The 16,203-nt window shown below is 44.5% G+C and overlaps 1 protein-coding gene across 1 annotated transcript in view; it reads right to left on the reverse strand.

Moving 5' to 3' along the window:
* LOC139277097 (serine/threonine-protein kinase OSR1-like) overlaps nt 1–16,203 on the reverse strand; it is a 269,081-nt gene that overhangs the window by 41,478 nt on the left and 211,400 nt on the right. Inside the window, exon 12 of the mRNA XM_070895115.1 lies at nt 12,640–12,675. Within this exon, the coding sequence (XP_070751216.1) occupies nt 12,640–12,675 (36 nt within the window). The remainder of the gene's footprint in view (nt 1–12,639; nt 12,676–16,203) is intronic.

Below are 16,203 nucleotides of genomic sequence, written 5' to 3' on the forward strand. Positions count from 1 at the left end.
AGTTATCAATAATGGTGACTACAAAACTATCGGATTGTTGTAAAAGCCCATCTGGTTCATTAATGCCTTTTAGGGAATGAAATCTGCCATTCTTACCTGGTCTGGCCTATATGTGACTCCAGACCCACAGCAATTTGGTGGACTCTTAACTGCCCTCTGAAACGCCCTAGCAAGCCATAGACAATAAATGCTGGTCTTGCCAGTGGCACCCACATCCAGAGAACGAATTAAAAAAAAGTGGAACCAAGCGAAAGCTGTCCCACTGAGTTGGACAATGGCAGAGGGTGGTGTGGTCGACCATAAAAAGGCTGCAGAGAGGTAGAGATGAGGAGGAGGCATCGTGCACCATGGTCACAATCACAGAGGATGTTACTTGTGACTGTTATTAGTTCTGGTTGTACTGTACAGGGGCGGAAACCTGATTGGAGAAACTAAAACATTGCAGAACAGATGGGCATGGATTTGAGAGACAACACCATGTTCTAGGACTTGAGGAAAGGAAAGTTCGCGTGGGGAAGTAGAGGGGAAGAAACATAGAAAATAGGTGCAGGAGTGGGCCATTCGGCCCTTCGAGCCTGCACCACCATTCAATAAGATCATGGCTGATCATTCTCTCAGTATCCCTTTCATGGGTAGGTTTGTTGAGGGTGATGATGGAAGTTTTGAATGGATGGGGAAAGAGTACAGGAGAACAGCAAACCAGTTACAATGTCAGCTAGCATGGAGACCAGGAAGGGAAGTTGGGTGGTGAGCATTTTAGTGGGAATAGGGGTCAAGAGAGCAGGAAGTGAGTCTCATGAATAAGATGAACTCGGAGAGGGCACAAGGGCGAGATAAAAGAGAAGGTACAGAGAAAAAAAAAAATCAGGTTCAGGGCTAGGGCAGTGGAGAACCTTGGATGTGATTTGAATTGGTGGGCCAAGGGAGGGGACGCATTCAGCAGAGACAGCTGAAAGGATAGTCTCACTATTTGTGACACAAAAGATCCATGCGCTCCATGCACTCATTGGAGGATGCAGAGGAAGGTGGTTATGGAGATGGATGGTAGCGGCGGTTATGTATAGTAGCCTGGACATTTAACCTTTTCCTCTGTGCAGATAAATGAATCACTCTGCTTGCAAGAGAACTAATCCACTCCGCAGCCACGGTGTTCATGCTCCAACTCCTCCATTCTCCATTACTACGAGCACTGGCTACTGAATGTACAGCTCCCTCCTTTCTGCTCCCAGTCAGGAATCTTTGCTAGCTCTTTACTAATTCAGGACTGATTTACTGTTCCTCAGCGACATGCATCTGGGGGCTAGAAGGAGATCTGTAGAATTCTCTACCTGCCGCCCTTCAAGGTACTTCACTACCTGCCAAAGACTATGTTGCAAGGTGCAGGGTTTTCTAATGGTAGTACACAGGACTGCTATGCCTAAACAGCAATATTACGGCAACTGTCATGCTTAACTGGGCTCCTGGAAGGAAGTGTGGACGATGACAACAGACAGGAAGAGCATAAGAACATAAGAAATAGGAGCAGGAGGCCGCCACTTGGCCCCTCAAGCCTACTCCGCCATTTAATAAGATCATGGCTGATCTTCCCTGCCTGCTCTCCATAACCCTTTATTTCCTTATCGCTCAAAAATCTGTATCCCCACCTTAAATATATTCAATGACTCAGCCTCCACAACTCTCTGGGGCAGAGAATTTCATAGATTTACAAGCCTCGGAGAAGAAATTTCTCCTCATCTCAGTTTTAAATGGGCAGCCCCTTATTCTGAGACTATATCCCATAGTTTTAGTTTCCCCTACATGAGTGAAAATATCCTCTCTGCATCCACTTGTCGAGCGCCCTCATTATCTTCTATGTTTCGATAAGATCACCTCTCACTCTTCTGAACTCCAATGATTGTATGCCCAACCTACTCAAACCCCTCATCTCTGGAATCAACCGAGTGAACCTTATTTGAACAGCCTCCAATGCAAATATATCCTTTTTTAAATACAGAGATCAAAACTGTACACAGTACTCCAGGTGTGGTTTCATCAATACCTGTACAGTTATAGCAGGACTGCTCTGCTTTTATACTCTATCCCCCTTGCAATAAAGGTTAATATTCCATTTGCCTTCCTGAATACTTACTGTAACTTGCATACTAACTTTTTGTGTTTCATGCACAAGGACCCCAGGTCCCTCTGTACTGCAGTATTTTACAATTTTTCTCCATTTAAATTATAATTTTTTTTTTGCCAAAGTGGATGACCTCACATTTTCCCACATTATACTCCATCTGCCAAATGTTTGCCCACTTAGCCTGTCTATATCCCTTTGCAGATTTTGTGTGAACTCACAATTTTCTTTCCCACCCAGCTTTGTATTATCAGCAAACCTGGGTGAATAGACAGAGTGTAATGTAGCCAAGTCATTTATATAGATTGTAAATAGTTGAGGACCCAGCACCGATCCCTGCAGCACCCCACTAGTTACCGTTTGCCAACCGGAAAATGACTCATTTATTCCGACTCTCTGTTTTCTGTTAGTTAGCCGATCCTCTATCCATGCTAATATATTACCCCCAACCCCGTGAACTTTTATTTTGTGCAGTAACCGTTTGTGGCATCTTATCAAATGCCTTCTGAAAATCCAAATAAACCACACCCACTGGTTCCCTCTTATCCACCCTGCTCATTACATCCTCAAAGAACTCCAGTAAATTTGTCAAACATAATTTCCCATTCATAAAACCACGCTGACTCCGCTTGATTGAATTATGCTCTTCCAAATGTCCCGCTACTGCTTCCTTAATAATGGACTCCAGCATTTTCCCAAGGGAGGAGAGGATATCCAGTAAGAAGTTACTTTCTCTTTGAATGATTTCCATTCTTGATCCCACCTAAACCTGCCTTCCCTTTATAGTAATAGAAAGCAAATTTATTGCAACTTTCAAAGTACAGTATTAATACAATCCTTTCAGTGAGATAACTTAACATCCAACAGTGCCTGCCCATGCCTTCTTTCACCAGAGAAGAAGTGAATTCTATAACTCAGGTGAGGGGAAACAGCAACACAGCATACCAGACAACAGTCAACTATACTTTTGTGAATCTATATAACAAACCAATTACTTCCTGATTTAACTCATATTCATATTTACTGTTTTCAACTTGGGTGATGTTCTGCACCATGAATGTTGGTCCTTCATCTTGATTTTATCAATTAAAATAGTGAAGCTCAATGAGATTACACTTTCTGCTTTTGGTTATTGCACAATACATAGGTATTAATTTTATAGGACAATTCTATTTAGTGCTACATGTCAGTCTTCGTTCTGTCAGCAGCTGATGGACCAGTTGTCATCTACCTGAATGCTCCATGCCATTGATGCATAGCTGAGATGTACCCACTGAAGAATTAACAACTGTGACAACATTACTGTTAGCTTAACTCGAGAAATAATCTGCAGGCTAGGAATTTCTGCAGTCTAATTCTAGCTTTTAATTATGTTTCCTGCTCCACTCCTCCACCTTGAGCAACATTTAAAACAATGTCGAACAGTGGGACCCCTCTCACTTTTAATTTTCTCCTCTTCACCACCCACCCCCTCACCCCTCCCACCACAGGGCTGACTAATGCTAGAGTACTGTTCCATGAATGACAATTGTTCTCCATTTGATGGTTCCAGTGTTCATTCTTGTATAGTTATACAAAGTACTTACAGCACAGAAACAGGCCTTTTGGTCCAACAGGTGTTTATGCTCCGCACAAGCCTCCTCCCACCTTTCATCTAACTCCATCAACATATACTTCTATTCCTTTCTCCCTCATGAACATAATTAGGAGCAGGAGTAGGCCCTTCGAGCTTGCTCCGCCATTCAATAAGATCATGACTGATCTTCGACCTCAATTCCACTTTCCTGCCAGATCCTCAAATCCCTTGATTCCCTCGAGGCCAAAAATCTATATCTCAGCCTTAAATATACTCAACTCAGCATTCACAGTCCGTTGGTGTAGAGAATTCCAAAGCTTCACAACCTTCTGAGTGAAGAAATTCCTCATCTCAGTCTTAAATTGCCGACGCCTTATCCTGAGACTATGCCCCCTAGTTCTAGACTCTCCAGCCAGGGGAAACAATCTCTCAGCATCTATCCTGTCAATTCCCCTCAGAATCTTAAATGTTTCAATGAGATCACCTCTCATTCGTCTAAACTCGAGAGTATGGGCCCAATCTACTCAATTTCTCTTCATAGGACAACCCTCTCATCCCAGGGATCAATCTAATGAACCTTCATTGCACTCCTCCAAGGCATGTATGTCCTTTTTCAGATAAGGAGACCAAAACTGTGCGCAGCACTCGAGGTGTGGTCTCACCAAAGCCCTGTACAATTGTAGCAAGACTTCCTTACTCTTGTACTTCAACCCCCTTGCAATGAAGGCCAACATGCCATTTGCCTTCCTAACTGCTTGCTGTACCTGCAGGTAAACTTTGCACAAGAACACCTAAACCTCACTGAACACCAACATGTAATAGTTTTTCACCATTTAAAAAATATTCTGTTTTTCAATTCTTCCTACCAGAGTGAATAACCTCACATTACACCCCATCTGCTACCTTATTGCCCACTCACTTAACCTGTGTATAACCCTTTTCAGGCTCTTTGTCTTCTTCACACTTACTTTCCCACCTAGCTTTGTCTCATCAGCAAACTTGGATATATTGCACTCAGTCTCTTCATCTAAGTCTTTAATGTAGATTGTAACTGGGCGAGACCCAAGCAGTGATCCTTGCGCCATCCCATCAGTTACAGCCTGTCGACCCAGCAAGTCCTGCCTCTCTCCAGATTAGGATGGGTTTATGCTGCCCAACAGCAACTTTCACAAATACGGCCACCTTCGGGTCAAAATAAAATCTTTCTTTTCAATGCAAAGATTGGCAAGGACCTTAGAGCATATGCAGGGGCACTACTCAAGTGCAAAGTTGCTCAGTTGGGTATATTTTGCAACACTAAAGTCCCAGGTTCAATCCTGGTACGACATGGAATGAATGCCTCAATAGGAGCAGTGGTGGAAGCAGAACCCATAATAATGTCTAAAGATGGATATTTGAAAAGGAAGAATTTAAAAGGGCATGGGGAAAGGGCACTTTACTCAAAATGGACAGGGGAAGCCTCAGCTAGTGCGGCTACCTGGCACAGTCTGATCTGGACAGTTTCGATCCAATTGTCTGTCCAATTTTTAGTCAGAGAAAAGCCGGCAACACTATAGTCTCACCATCTTTAAAAAAAAAAATCACAAGATACACATGGATGAGGAATAAGAACAAACATAAAAGAGGAACAGGAGTAGGCCATACGGCCCCTCGAGCCTGCTCTGCCATTCAATAAGACCATGGCTGATCTGATCATGAACCCAGCGCCCGCTCCCCCTATCATTTAAGAAACTGTCGATTTCTGTCTTAAATTTATTCAATGTGCCAGCTTTCACAGCTCTCTGAGGCAGTGAATTCCACAGATTTACAACCCTCAGAAGAAATTTCTCCTCATCTCTGTTTTAAATAGGCGGCCCCTTATTCCAAGATCATGCCCTCTAATTCTAGACTATCAGTGGAAACGTTCTCTCTGCATCGACCTTGTCAAGCCCCCTCATAATCTAATACATTTCATTATCATCTCTCATTCTTCTGAATTCCAATGAGTAGAGGCCCAATCTACTTAACCTTTCCTCAGAAGTCAACCCCCTCATCCCCAGAATCAACCTAGGTGCACCTTCTCTGAACTGCCTCCAAAGTATATCCTTTCGGAAATATGGAAACCAAAACTGCACGCAGTATTCCAGGTATGGCCTCACCAATACCTTATATGGCTTTTATACTCCATCCCCTTTGCAATAAAGGTCAAGATACCACTGGCCTTTCTGATCACTTGCCGTACCTGCATACGATCCTTTTGCGTTTCATCCACAAGTACCCACAGGTCCCACTGTACTGCGGCACTTTGCAATCTTTCTCCATTTAAATAATAACTCGCTCTTTGATTTTTTTCTGCCAAAGTGCACGACCTCACACTTTCAAACATTATACTCCATCTGCCAAATTTTTGCTCACTCACTTAGCCTGTCTGTGTCCTTTTGCAGATTTTTCATGTCCTCCTCACACATTGCTTTTCTTCCCATCTTTGTATCATCAGCAATCTTGGCTACGTTACACTCAGTCCCTTCTTCCAAGTAATTTAGATTGTAAATAGTCGGGGTTTCAGCACTGATCCCTGCGGCACCCCACTAGTTACTGGTTGCCAACCAGAGAATGAACCATTTATCCCGACTCTGTTTTCTGTTAGTTAGCCAATCCTCTATCCATGCCAATATATTACCCCCAACCCTGTGAACTTTTATCTTGTGCCTTAACCTTTTATATGGCACCTTGTCAAATGCCTTCAGTTAAGTCCAAATACACCACATCCACTGGTTCCCCTTTATCCACCCTGTTCGTTACATTCTCAAAGAACTCCAGCAAATTTGTCAAACGTGACTTCCCCTTCATAAATCCATGCTGACTCTGTCTGACCGAATTTTGCTTTTCCGAATGTCCTGCTACTGCTTCTTTAATAATGGACTCCAACATTTTCCCAACCACAAATGTTAGGCTAACTGGTCTATAGTTTCCTGCTTTTTGTCTGCCTCCTTTTTTAAATAGGGGCGTTATATTTGCAGTTTTGAAATCTGCTGGGACCTCCCCAGAATCCAGGGAATTTTGGTAAATTACAACCAATGCATCCACTATCCCTACCGCTACTTCTCTTAAGACCCTAGGATGCAAGCCATCAGGTCCAGGGGATTTATCTGCCTTACTGAGTACCACCTCCTTAGTGATTGTGATTGTGTTAAGTTCCTCCCGCCACTATAGCCCCTTGGCTATCCACTGTAGGAATATTGTTAGTACCCTCTACCGTAAAGACTGAACTATTTGTTCAGAGTTTCTGCCAACTCCATGTTCCCCGTTACTAATTCCCCAGTCTCATCCGCTAAGAGACCAACATTTACTTTAGCCACTCTTTTCCTTTCTATATACCTATCTGTTTTTATATTTTATGCTAGTTTACTTTCATAGTCTATCTTCCCTTTCTTAATCATTTTTTTAATCATTCTTTGCTGGCTTTTAAAAGCTTCCCAGTCTTCTGTCCTCCCACTAGTTTTGGCCACTTTGTATGCCCTTGTTTTTAAATTGGATACCGTCCTTAATTTCCTTAGTTAGCCACGGATGGCTATCTTTTCTCATACACCCTTTCCTCTTCACTGGAATATACTGTTCTTGAGTTGTGAAATAGCTCCTTAAATGTTCACCACTGTTCATCAACTGTCCTACACTAATCTATTTTCCTAGTCCACTTTACCCAACTCTGCCCTCATACCTTCATAGTCTCCTTTATTTAAGCTTAGTATGCTAGTTAGAGATCCACCTTTCTCACTCTCCATCTGGATTTGTAATTCAATCATGCTATGAGCACTCATTCCGAGGGGATCCTTTACGAGGAGATTGTTTATTAATCCTGTCTCATTACACAGGACCAGATCTAAGATAGCCTTCCCCCTGGTTGGTTCCATTACATACTGCTCAAGGAACCCATCTAAGATAGCCTTCCCCCTGGTTGGTTCCATTACATACTGCTCAAGGAACCCATACCTTATGCACTCTATGAACTCTTCCTCAAGGCTACTCTGACCAATTTGATTTGTCCAATCAATATGGAGGTTACAATCCACCATGATTATTGTTGTTCCCTTTTTACAAGCCCCGACTATTTCCTTGTTTATGCTCCGACCAGAGTAGCTACTGTTAGGGGGCCTATAGACTACGCCCACCAATGACTTTTTCCACCTATTTTTCCTTATCTCCACCCAAACTGTTTATCATTTGAGCCAATATCATCTCTTACTATTGCAGTGATTCCATCCTTTATCAATATGGAGCTACCCAACCTGCTTTTCCTTTCTGTCTGTCCTTCCGGATTGTCAAATACCGCTGAATATTTAATTCACAGTCCTGGTCACCTTGCAACCACGTCTCTGTAATGGCTATCAGATCATACCCATTTGTCTCAATTTGTGCCATCAACTCATCTATTTTGTTACAAATGCTACATGCATTTAAGTTTGTTGTTTTACCCTTTTTTCCTGCTTGTTTCCTCGCTCCTTCAAACTCACTTTCTTTACTTTTGCTTTCTAATTCCAGCTTTACTCCCCTCCCTACTGAATCTATTTTCAGGTTCCCATCCCCCTACCAAGCTAGTTTAAATCCTCCCCAACAGCACTCGCAAACCTCCCCGCGAGGATATTGGTCCCGGCTCTGCTGAGGTGCAACCTGTCCGGCTTGTTCAAGTCCCACCTCCCCCAGAAGTGGTCCCAATGTCTCAGGAAACTAAAACCCTCCCCACCTGCACCATTTCTCCAGCTACGTATTCATCTGCTCTATCCCCCTATTTCTGTACTCACTAGCTCGTGGCACTGGGAGTAATCCGGAGATTATTATCTTTGAGCTCCTGCTTTTTAATCTCTCTAATAGCTCCCTAAAATCTGCCAGCAGGACCTCATCCCTCTTCCTACCTATGTCATTGGTGCCAATGTGGACCACGATCTCTGGCTGTGCACCCTCTACCCCCAGAATGCCCTGCAGCCGCTGAGTGACATCCTTGACCCTGGCACCAGGGAGGCAACATACCATCCTGGAGTCATGTCTGCGGCCGCAGAAACATCTGTCTGCTCCCGACTATGGAATCCCCTACCACTATAGCTCTTCCATTCTTTTTCCTTCCCCCCCCCCCCCCCACCCCCCACAGCTGACCCGCCCGTGGACTTGGCTCTGGTTGTACTCCCAGAGCAACCATCGCCCCCACCGGTTCGCAGAACAGAGTACCGGTTGAAGTGCGAAATGGACTCAGGGAACTCCTGCACTATCTGCCTAGACCTCCTCTTCTGTCCAGGGGTCACCCAATCCCAATCTGCCTGCACACTCTTAAGCTGTGGGGTGACCGCCTCTAGAAATGTGCTGTCCACGTTGCTTTCAGTCTCGCGGATGCACTGCAGTGACCCCAGCTGCCGCTCAAGCTCCAAAACACGGATCACTGATCTCTGCGCTTTCACATGCAGCGAGGGCCAGCCAGCTCGGCCTAGATGGCTTCCCAGCTTTGACACCGTGGGTCCTTTTTGGAACATTCCAACTTGGAACATTCATCTATAAAAACGTACAGGCTGCCCCTCACCCATGTTTCATTGCTGCATCCACCGTTTCTTAAACCAACCGAAGCTTTTTGCCGCCACTGATGCTCCTGGATCTTTTTTCCATATGTTGATCACTATGTGAAGGACAGCTTCCTGAAGTCATTCCCATATTTGCCTTTCATTACTTTGAACCTATGCCTTTCTGTCTGTCCTACTCTTATGGTTTAATTTGTAGTAGTGTTCCAGATTTACCTTTCCTATTTATCTCTTCTATATATCCATCAGGTCACCTGATATTTCGCTCCTTTCATGGCTGGAGCCTAAATTTCTCCAATATTTCCTCATAAAGCAGTAGTCTGACCCTGGAGATCTGTCCTGTGATTCTTCTCTATATCATTTCCTTGGCTTGAATGGCTCTCGGACACCAGTGACCAAAAATGAACACAGTACTCAAGGCACATAGCAACATAGAAATTAGGTACAGGAGCAGGCCATTCGGCCCTTCAAGCCTGCACCACCATTCAATAATATCATGGCTGATCATTCAACCTCAGTATCCCTTTCCTGCTTTCTCTCCATACCCCTTGATCCCTTTGGCCGTAAGGGCCATATCTAACTCCTTTCTGAATATATCTAACGAACTGGCCTCAACAACTTTCTGTGGTAGAGAATTCCACAGGTTAACCACTCTGTGAGTGAAGAAGTTTCTCCTCATCTCAGTCCTAAAATGGCTTACCCCTTATTCTTAGACTGTGACCCCTGGTTCTGGAACTGACCAGCAACGGGAATATTCTTCCTGCCTCTAACCTGTCCAATCCCGTCAGCATTTTATATGTTTCTATGAGATCCCCTCTCATTCTTCTAAACTCCAGTGGATACAAGCCCAGTTGATCCGGTCTCTCCTCATATGTCAGTCCTGCCAACCCGGGAATCAATCTGGTGAACCTTCGCTGCACTCCCTCAATAGCAAGAACATCCTTCCTCAGATTCGGAGACCAAAACTGAACACAATATTCCAGATGTGGCATATTGCAGTAAGACCTCCCTGCTCCTATACTCAAATCCTCTAGCTATGAAGGCCAACATGCCATTTGTCTTCTTCACCGCCTGCTGTACCTGCATGCGAAACTTCAATGACTGATGTACCATGACACCCAGGTCTCGTTGCACCTCCCCTTTTCCTAATCTGTCACCATTCAGATAATATTCTGCCTTCCTGTTTTTGCCACCAAAGTGGATAACCTCACATTTATCCACATTATACTGCATCTGCCATGAATTTGCCCACTCACCTAACCAAGTCACCCTGCAGCCTCTTAGCATCCTCCTCACAGCTCACACCGTCACCCAGCTTCGTGTCATCGACAAGCTTGGAGATATTACTTTCAATTCCTTCATCTAAAATCATTGATGTTTGATCAGAGAACTGCTCAGTTGAAGCATAATATCCGCCAACTTGCACTCTACTGATCTGACCTCTCAAAAGTCTTCGACACCGTCAATCGTGCAAGATTATGGAGCGTCCTCCTCAGATTCAGTTGCCCTCAAAAATTTGTCATCATCCTCCGCCTGCTCCACGATGACATGGAAGCCATGATCCTGACCAACAGATCCACCACAGATGCATTCCACGTTCAAACCGGGGTCAAGCAAGGCTGACATCGCACCAACACTCTTCTCGATCTTCCTTGCTGCAAAGCTCCATCTCACCCTCAGCAAGCTCCCCGCCGATGCGGAGCTAAATTACAGGACAAACGGGAATCTGTTCAACCTCCGCCGCCTCCAGGCCAGATCCAAGGTTGTCCCATCCTCAGTCATCGAATTATAGTACAGGTTGGACCTCCCTTAACCGGCACGATTCTAGTGGCCGGGGAAGCATGCGCAGAACGTGGCCGACCTCCACCCCGACTTTGGGACTCGCCGACACTGGGTCCGCCAGGGCACACTGACACTCGGCCCGCCGACACTTCAGTACCCACCTGGGACACCAACCTCCTCCCTCCCTTCCCAACTTCGGGCTGCCTCCCACGCTCGATCAGTTCCGCTGGACAGGCCACATCATCTGCATACCTGACAGGAGACTTCCAAATAAAGCACTCTACTCGGAGCTCCGACATGGCAAGCAAGCCCCAGGTGGGCAGAGGAAATGCTTCCAGGACATCCCCAAAGCCGCCTTGAAAAAGTGCAACATCTCCATTGACACCTGGGAATCCCTGGCCCAAGACCACCCAAAGTGGAGGAGAAGTATCCGGGAAGGCGCTGAACACAGGCTTTTCGCCGAGAGCAAGCTGAAGCCAAGCGTCAACAGCGGAAGGAACACGCAGCAACCCTGGCACCCCAACCTTCCGTTCCTCCAACCACTGTCTTCCCTACCTGTGACAGAGACTGTAGATCATGCATCGAACTCTTCAGTCACCTGAGGATTCAATTTTAGTGTGGAAGCAAGTCATCCCCTGGACTCCGAGGGATTGCCTAAGATGATTTAGCAATATAGCTAAGTGTGTTTTAGGTTTGCTTTGTTTATTACTGCTCTTTAAATGATTGGTCATGGTTTTAAGCAAGACTGTAATTAATAAAGCAAAATACACAGGACATTAAACAGGGAGTATTTATTTATATCATGAGAACTGGCTGGGAAGAACAATTCAACACCACACTATAAAACAAGCAGATCATATACTTCCTAACAGATTAGTCAATACAACAACTACACAAGTCAAGTCCGTTACTTCAAATCTTCTGTTGAGAAAGGGAATCAAAGCACTTTTTAATCTTGGGGGAAGTTTGTGATGTATAGACTCAGGATGGAGCAAGTTTGATGGGCTGAATGGTCTTTTCTCACTATAGGCACTCTTATGAAAAGCAGAGCTCAGTCACCCACTCTCCCAGCCATTTTCCTCAACAATGTTCTCAGTAATTTTTTTTATTAATAAATTATCACACTGAAGAAAGTTAACTAGTTTTTAACAATTCCTTCCAAATATTAAGCAGATATTGATAGAGCAGTTTGCTTGATCGACATCCCTGCAACTGGACTTGATGTGAACTCCCCCCACCACTGGTGCGCTGTGGCTGCAGTATATACAATCTACAGGATGCATTGCAGCAACTCACCAAGTTTACTTCAACAGAACCCCCATCTCATGACCTCTACCACAGAGAAGGGCAATAGCAGCAATGTTATAGGGATACTATCATCACCAAATTTCCCCCCAAGCAAAGTACAGTCATAATTTACACATACATCAGCATTCTTTCATTATCACTGGCTCAAAATCCTGACATTCTCTCCCTAACACCATTGTGAGAGCCCATCACCACAAGGACTTGAACAGATCAAGGAGAAGGCCCATCACCATCTTTCGGGGAAACCAGGAATGGGCAATAAATACAATCTTGCCAACCTTCCAAGAACAAGTAGAAAAAAAAAATCTCAGACTCACATCTGGACCCTGTGGAGACTCTTTCACTCGGGGGGACTGTTGAGAAAGAGGGGGGGAAAAGTAAATGAATTAAACGCACAAGTACATTTATAAATTCAACATCGGCAAGGTAACTATAAAAGCTTAGAGATACAAACATAAAAGAAAAAAAGCAACTGGTATTAGGTTAAATAAGTGGTGCCAACTTTACATCTTAGAAGGGATTAAAAAGACACAGGCCTCTTATAAAGGCTTATACCCAAAACATCAATACATCGTTCTCTTTTGTATGCTTTTCATTGCCAGAATTTTGTGTTCTTTTTGACAGTTTAAAGTAGTACGAACTTAAAAAAAGGATAGGGAGGTAGAGAAAGCCGTCCTCACTTCATAGCAATGTTCACCAGTCATATCCCAACTTGCACTCACCGATCCTCCAGTTCTGCATTGCCTCTGGTCCTTCCACCACACCAGATATCTTTGAGACACTGTGCCTCTCTCTTTCCTCCTAGAACCTTCCTACCCCTCTTCTAAAAGCAACTTAAAAACTCGTTCTTCAAAATATGCGTTCAATTGATTTCTCCTCCTCCCCCACCCCTTAAATGCATTTATGCTATTTGCCTCAACTACTCCGTGTTCCACATTTTCACCACTCTTGAGTAAAGAAGCTCCTCCTGAATTCCCCATTGGATTTATTTCTGACGTTTGAACCCCTCAGCCTTCTCTTTTCTAGAGAATAGAGCCTTAGCATGTTCAACCTTTCCTGATAAGTATATCCTCAGTTTTGGTATCATCCATGTGAATCTTTTTCGTATCTTTTCCAATGTCTCAGGAGTCTCTCAGGGCTTATTTCTTGTGCTTAGGTTTAAGCCTTTCCCAATTCACCTGATGGTCACACAGCTCGAAGGTCAGGCAAAGATGCACAGAGAAGAGGAGTAGTAGTGAAGACTGAGTAACTCTAATCAAAGGGCCCAATGACTGCTCAATGCCATTCACAGCCTGGGCCTGAGACTCCGCCAAGACTGCTGTGTGGAACAAGGATTTGGAAGCAAGCTGGGAGGGGAGGGGAGAAACAGAGACCTACACAAGGAGAGACACAAGGGCAGATTGCCAGAATTGATTCATCACAATATATAGCGAAAGGAAGAAAGGAAGGAGGAAAAAAAGAATGGGAAAACATCAGTTCAGCATGAAATAGATACAGAGAAACAGAATTGGGAGAAGGAACAGAGTTAGCATTCAATCAAAGGAGGGATGAAGGCAGAATCAGAACAGAGTAGAAAATGGGTTATGCAACAAAGTGCTTTTAACTCATATGCAGAAACTGATGAGACTGGGCCGGGTGAAGAAATCCTCAGCAGTTTTACAAACATGACAAAGGCTGAACAGGTACACCAAAGACAGAGCAGCAAGATTGAATAGCCTCATCCTTTTTGATTTATCTTAACCCCTCTACCTGCCTTCTCATTGTAGCACACTGTGCCTTCTCACACTTTCAATGCACCTCATTGTTTTCTTCATAGTTTCCAGAGAGAAAGGGACAAGGGCTTCTAAACATCCCACGCACCCAGACTGCCTGGGACCACACCAAATGAGCTTCTCTGCTACACAAACCTGACCAATCAGCTGAAACTGATGCTCAGCCTCAGAACCACAGAAGCCCCAAGCTCCCCCATCCGCTCAGTGTGCTTTAATTTTTATTAATAGCGATCCTGGTTTCAGGTTTAACTGACAAAAGCCCCATTGGACAGACACTTTTGAAATCTGTGTTTATTTCAGTAACTCAGATGAAGCACCAAAAATTACAGGAGGCCAAACACTATAATATGTTCTAACTACATGTTTCCCCCCAAAGTCCGTTTCAAATTAAATATAAAACTTCAAATTACCTGGTCTGGCCTGTGTGTGAATCCTGTCTCACACCAACACGATTGACTCTCGCTTCCCTCTGAAGCGGCCTAGCAAGCCACTCAGTTGCAGCAACCCGGTACAAAGAATGTCACATGGACATGCAGTGATTCAAGGAGAAAGCCCACCACAACTTTGGGTGCTAGCCATGGCTCAGTTGGTAGCACTCTCACCTCAGAGTCAGAAAGTTGTGGGTTCAAGTTTCACTCCAGAGGCTTGAGCACAAAATCTAGGCTGACACTCCAGTGCAGTACTGAAGGTTTGCTGCACTGTCGGATGTTGAAGCCCTGTCTGCTCTCTCAGGTAGATGTAAAATATCCCATGGCACTATTAGAAGAGGACTGGGGGAGTTCTCCCTGGTGTCCCGGCCAATATTTATTTCTCCATCAACAACACTAAAGCAGATTATCTGGTCATCATATTGCTGTTTGAGACCTTGCTGTGCACAAATTGGCTGTTTGATAACCTGACATAACAAAAATCTGTCGATCTCAATGCAGAAAATTTCAATTGTCCCAGCATCCACAGCCTTTTTGGGAGAAGAGAGTTGCACATTTCTACTTTCCTTGGTGTAAAAAGTGCTTACTAATTTCACTTTTGAATGGCCTCGCGTTAATTTTAAGATTACACCCCCTTGTTCTGGATTCCCCAGCAGAAATGGCTTCTCTGTATTTACTCTATCTAATCCATTTATTTTATTTTTTTTTAAACAGATGAACATAAGAAATAGGAGCAGGAGTAGGCCATTTGGCCCCTCGAGCCTGCTCTACCATTCAATATCATGGCTGATCTTCTACCGGAGCTCCTTCATGGCAAACGAGCCAAAGATGGGCAGCGGAAAGGCTACAAGGACACCCTCAAAGCCTCCCTGATAAAGTGCGAAATCCCCACCGAAACCTGGGAGTCCCTGGCCCAAGACCGCCCCAAGTGGAGAAAGTGCATCAGAGAGGGCACTGAGCACCTCTAGTCTCAATACCGAGAGCAGGCAGCAGAAAGAGCGTGCGGCAAACCAGTCCCACCCACCCCTTCCCTCAATGACTATCTGTCCCATCTGTGACAGAGTCTGTGACTCTCGTATTGGACTGTTCAGCCACCAAAGAACTCACTTCAGGAGTGGAAGCAAGTCTTCCTCGATTCCGAGGGACTGCCTATGATGATGATGGTCTTCCACCTCAATTCCACTTGTCTGCACTATCCCCATATTCACTTAATATTCAAAAATCTATCGATCACTGCCTTGAATATACTCAACAACTGAGTCTCCATAGCCCTCTGGGGTAAAGAATTCCAAAGATTCATCACCTTCAGAGTGAAGAAATTTCTCACCAGTCCAAAATGGCTGACCCCTTATTCTGGGACGGTGACCCCTGGTTCTAAATTCCCCAGCCAGGGGAAACATTCTCCCTGCATCTATCCTGTCAAGCCCTGTAAGAATTTTGTATGTTTCAATGAGATCACCTCTCATTCTTCTAAACTCTACAGAATATAGGCCTAGTCTACTCCATATCTCCTCATAGGACAATCCTCCCACCCCAGGAATCAGTCTGGTGAACATTTGTTGCACTCCCTCTATGGTAAGTATATCCTTCCTTAGGCAAGGAGACAAAAACTGTACACAATACTCCAGGCATGGTCTCATCAGGGCCCTAAATAATTTCAGTAAGATATCTTTACTCTTGT

The sequence above is a fragment of the Pristiophorus japonicus genome, chromosome 1 (assembly GCF_044704955.1).
Source record: "Pristiophorus japonicus isolate sPriJap1 chromosome 1, sPriJap1.hap1, whole genome shotgun sequence".
Lineage (NCBI taxonomy): Eukaryota > Metazoa > Chordata > Chondrichthyes > Pristiophoridae > Pristiophorus > Pristiophorus japonicus.